General features: G+C 39.5%; 1 gene segment (V, D, J or C); it reads left to right on the top strand.

Annotated features, from left to right (window-relative positions):
- The first annotated feature begins 2,552 nt into the window (after nucleotides 1–2,552).
- Nucleotides 2,553–3,248, top strand: LOC121433484. The segment is given in 2 exon segments: nucleotides 2,553–2,601; nucleotides 2,812–3,248. Coding segments are annotated over 2 exon segments (486 nt in total).
- Nucleotides 3,249–4,548: the final 1,300 nt, after the last annotated feature.

Here is a 4,548-nt window from a genome sequence, read left to right as displayed (position 1 = left end):
CTGTTTGTTCCTGTGCTCCCTCTGCCCTCCCCCCCTCGTGATTAGCTGTAGTATTCATCACTGTAATTCTCACTTGATAACTGTTTTGTTATATTAATTTTACTATGTTAAAGTTAAAACCTTTCTTTTCATTTAAACAGTAAACTAGATGTGATGTGGGAGTTCCCTCTGTGTACTGTAATTACCATTAATGAATAAAATAACTGCTGTGGGCCTATTAGCAAGGCAGAACTTACTTAGGTAAAGAACACTATGCTGAATGCTTGGAGGAAGAAGAGCAGAGTTAGAGAGAAGTGATGGAGCCTCCACCAGAGATAGACATTCTGAAACTTTGCTGGTAGTCCTCGACCTTGTGGTGATATACAGATTAATGTAAATGTGTCAAATTACTCTAAGAGTTAGCTAATAAGAAACTAGAGCTAATGATCCAAGCTGTGATTTAACTAATACAGTTTCTGTGTTTTTATTTCTTGGCTTGGCAGCCGGGAACAATCAAGCAGGCTCCATAGAACAGATTTGTGCTCACATGGCAAACTAAAATTTGTAACACCCCATTCAGTGTTACACTCACAGTACAGTTCCTGCGCCACTGTACCATATGTGAGTCAGATGTTGACTCCATCTTTGGTATGCTAATTTCCCACCTGCCTTGGGAGAAATCCTTGTGCAGCAGTATGGTATTTAAGGATTTTCCCAAAGTTGTATAAATGGCATTTGGCTGATCTTCTTTCCAATGACCCAGGTCTATTTTTTTTTAGCTTTTATTTTTTTTTTTATTGAGAAAAGGAAAAAAAAAATTTCTTCCTCCTCCCAGCCTCCCCATTTCCCTCCCCCTCCTCCCACCCTTCTCCCCCTCCTCCCACCCTTCTCCCCCTTCCTCCACTCCTCTCCCCCTCACTCTCCAGCCCAAAGAGCAGTCAGGGTTCCCTGCCCTGTGGTAAGTCCTAGGTCCTCCCCTCTCCGTCCATTCCTAGGAAGGTGAACATCCAAACTGGCTAGGCTCCCACAAAGCCAGCACATTACGTAGGTTCAAAACCCCGTGCCATTGTCCTTGGGTTCTCATCAGCCCTTATTGTTGGCCATGCTCAGAGAGTCCAGTTTTATCCCATGCTTTTTCAGTCACAGTCCAGCTGGCCTTGGTGAGCTCCCAATAGATCAGCTCCACTGTCTCAGTGGGTGGGTGCACCCCTCTTGGTCCCGACCCAGGTCTCTTTGTGTGTTCTTTCAATCTCCAGGCCCTTGCCTGACTCACGTATGGTACAGTGGCGCAGGAACTGTACTGTGAGTGTAACACTGAATGGGGTGTTACAAATTTTAGTTTGCCATGTGAGCACAAATCTGTTCTATGGAGCCTGCTTGATTGTTCCCGGCTGCCAAGCCAAGAAATAAAAACACAGAAACTGTATTAGTTAAATCACAGCTTGGATCATTAGCTCTAGTTTCTTATTAGCTAACTCATAGAGTAATTTGACACATTTACATTAATCTGTATATCACCACAAGGTCGAGGACTACCAGCAAAGTTTCAGAATGTCTATCTCTGGTGGAGGCTCCATCACTTCTCTCTAACTCTGCTCTTCTTCCTCCAAGCATTCAGCATAGTGTTCTTTACCTACGTAAGTTCTGCCTTGCCAATAGGCCCACAGCAGTTATTTTATTCATTAATGGTAATTACAGTACACAGAGGGAACTCCCACATCACATCTAGTTTTCTGTTTAAATGAAAAGAAAGGTTTTAACTTTAACATAGTAAAATTAATATAACAAAACAGTTATCAAGCGAGAATTACAGTGATGAATACTTGAAGAAATCCATTCCATTTTGTTTCCCTTCAATCTTTCCAAACTTAGAGTCCTGTTTCAATTTCCTGATGTTGTGGGGAGGATACTTATTTGTTCCTGCTGGGTTTACCTTTGATTGAGATGAACACTTTTCTCATTGCAATCTTATATTAATGTTCCCCAGGATTTCCACAGAGTGAATTCTGGGCTGCTCTTTTTATTTCAATTCCTCTATTAGCCTGGAAACTGGAGCCCAATGTGCACTCAGCATAAGAGCGACTTTACACATGAGAGATAGCAAACCCATTTAGCCTCAATTTGCTCTTTCATGCTTTTCCACTTTTCCCCTCTCCAATCATCCCTTCTTTTACTTCATGTTTTCTTATTCTATGTTTCTTTTGCTGGTATGGATTTTTGAGCATATTTTATCATTTCTCTAGTGCTGTTAATCTGAGATAGCTCTCATAACATTTCTGTAAAAGCAAACTGGTTTAATATGTCTTGGTTTTAAGACAAAGTTGTTATTAGAGTACCTAATAGATTCTATTGGAGAGCTGTAAGTTGATGTCTTTCAGTGATCGTTCATTCTGCCTGTGGTGTTATTTTTGTCTGTTGATTGTCACTAGCCACTCTCACACAATAATCAGACATTTCCTTATGTATTTGCTGACTGCTTTGCATGGGCCCCTCCAGGCCCACACAGCTGCTAAGAATTAATAAACCAGACTTTTACAGTGTGAACTGAGCTGCATCAGATAGGCAGGAGCAAGATGGAGTCACAGACACAGGTCCTTGTGTCCCTGCTGTTCTGGCTGTCTGGTGAGAAATCTAAAAGTGTTATAATCTTTTCAAAGTCACTTCTTTGTATATAAGAAGTTTACAATGTGTGCTAGGACATACTATTTTTTACAGTATTATGTAAGATATACATTGACAAGGTGACATTCCAAGGTTATTAAATGATAAATTTCAACTGTTACTATATCCTGTGATTGCATATTATAAATCTTATTTTGTATTCTTTTGAAGGTGCCTGTGCAGATATCATAATGACCCAGTCTCCATCCTCCATAGCTGTGTCAACAGGAGAGAAGGTCACCATCAGCTGCAAGTCCAGTGAGAGTCTTTTATACAGTAAAGATCAGAAGAACTACTTGAACTGGTACCAGCAGAAACCTGGGCAGGCTCCAAAACGGTTAATCTACTATGCATCCACTAGGGATACTGGGGTCCCTGATCGCTTCATAGGCAGTGGATCTGGGACAGATTTCACTCTCACAATCAGCAGTGTCCAGGCTGAAGATCAGGCAGATTACTACTGCCAGCAGTTGTATAAATCTCCTCCCACAGTGCTTCAGCCTGCAACAAAAACTTCTGAGAGTCTCAACAGCTGCCTGCACCACAGGCTGTCCTGCACCCGCACACTTCTCCCTTCTGCCTGGGAGACAGTGAGCCTCAAACTCTGATCAAAACATAAACATTTTCAGACAGCCTGGTCTACAGAGCTAGTTCCAGGACAGGCTCCAAAGCCACAGAGAAACCCTGTCTCGAAAAACCAAAAAAAAAAAAAAAAAATCAGAGCTGGACAATATATAGGGTTTAAATGTCTCTTAATTCTTTCGGTATGAAAATCCTGTATGTGAAAATGCAGAGGAGAATTATTCAGTATTATCTTTCTATGTCTTTTGTATCTCAATACCACAAATTCTGTTGCTTGAATATGAAGGATGTGTCTTTCTGTAGTTCTGGACTTCTGGGATCCATCATAGGACTCTCTGGGCTGAAGTGATGGTCATGACAAATTGTGTTCTGCTTTGAAAGCTGTGGGAAAGGGTTTTTCCTACTTTTCCATATTCGTTAGGACTTTCTTACATCCTTAAGTGTTACAATCTCTTCTGTGTTTTTTTTCTTTAAACTTCTATTACATTTTTCATAGATTAAGTAATTCTTTGTCAATGTGAATGTGCATTTGTGTATTGTGAGCAAGTGTGTGCATATTTCTAGGTGCACATGTGACATAACCTTGTTCTGGAGATCAGAGAACAGCTTAGACTTGATTGTCCCTTGGTCATTTGGGTTATGGTAATCAAATCACATTTGATATAAGGATAGGTGTCAAGCATCTTTGGTATGTGAGCCATCTCACAGTCCTTTAAATTCTGTTATTAATATAAATTCATTATACACAATTTTCTTAGAGCAACTTTTCCAGTGTATCAGATATTTTGAACATATGTGCGAATCTTCCCCATTACCACTTTGCTTTCCTGCTATCTTTTCTTTCCCAGTCTCCCTTCTTCTTTTATGTCACTATCTCTCACACATACAAACACCTATGCCAACAAATACACACATACACTATCAAAATACTCTGCACACAGAAGAAAACAAAGATCATCTAATCATGAGAGCATAGAAAAATATTAATGCCATGAGAGTAATAGATAAATAACAATTATCAGGAAAACAGATATTATTATGCACAATGGTGTAAATCAGAAACTCCAATACAGTTGAGATATAGGAAGAAAAGAAAACAAACTAACAAAAATCTAACACACAAAGAAAATGCAACAAAATGATAGAAATTAATAAGCATTTAATAATCATGTGAGCACAAATTAATAAAAATTATAGATATATTGTTGGACTAGGCTAAAAAACTATACCCAACTGTCTCTTTTCTCCAAGAAACACATCTAACTGTTAAAAATATGCATGTGCTGAGAGTCAAGTGATGGAAGCAAATCTCAAAGGAAATGTGGG

The sequence above is a fragment of the Microtus oregoni genome, unplaced genomic scaffold, assembly GCF_018167655.1.
Source record: "Microtus oregoni isolate MIOR12 unplaced genomic scaffold, Mior012 000002F_ref0000024, whole genome shotgun sequence".
Classification (NCBI taxonomy): Eukaryota; Metazoa; Chordata; class Mammalia; order Rodentia; family Cricetidae; genus Microtus; species Microtus oregoni.
This window is presented reverse-complemented; position numbering and strand designations above follow the sequence as displayed.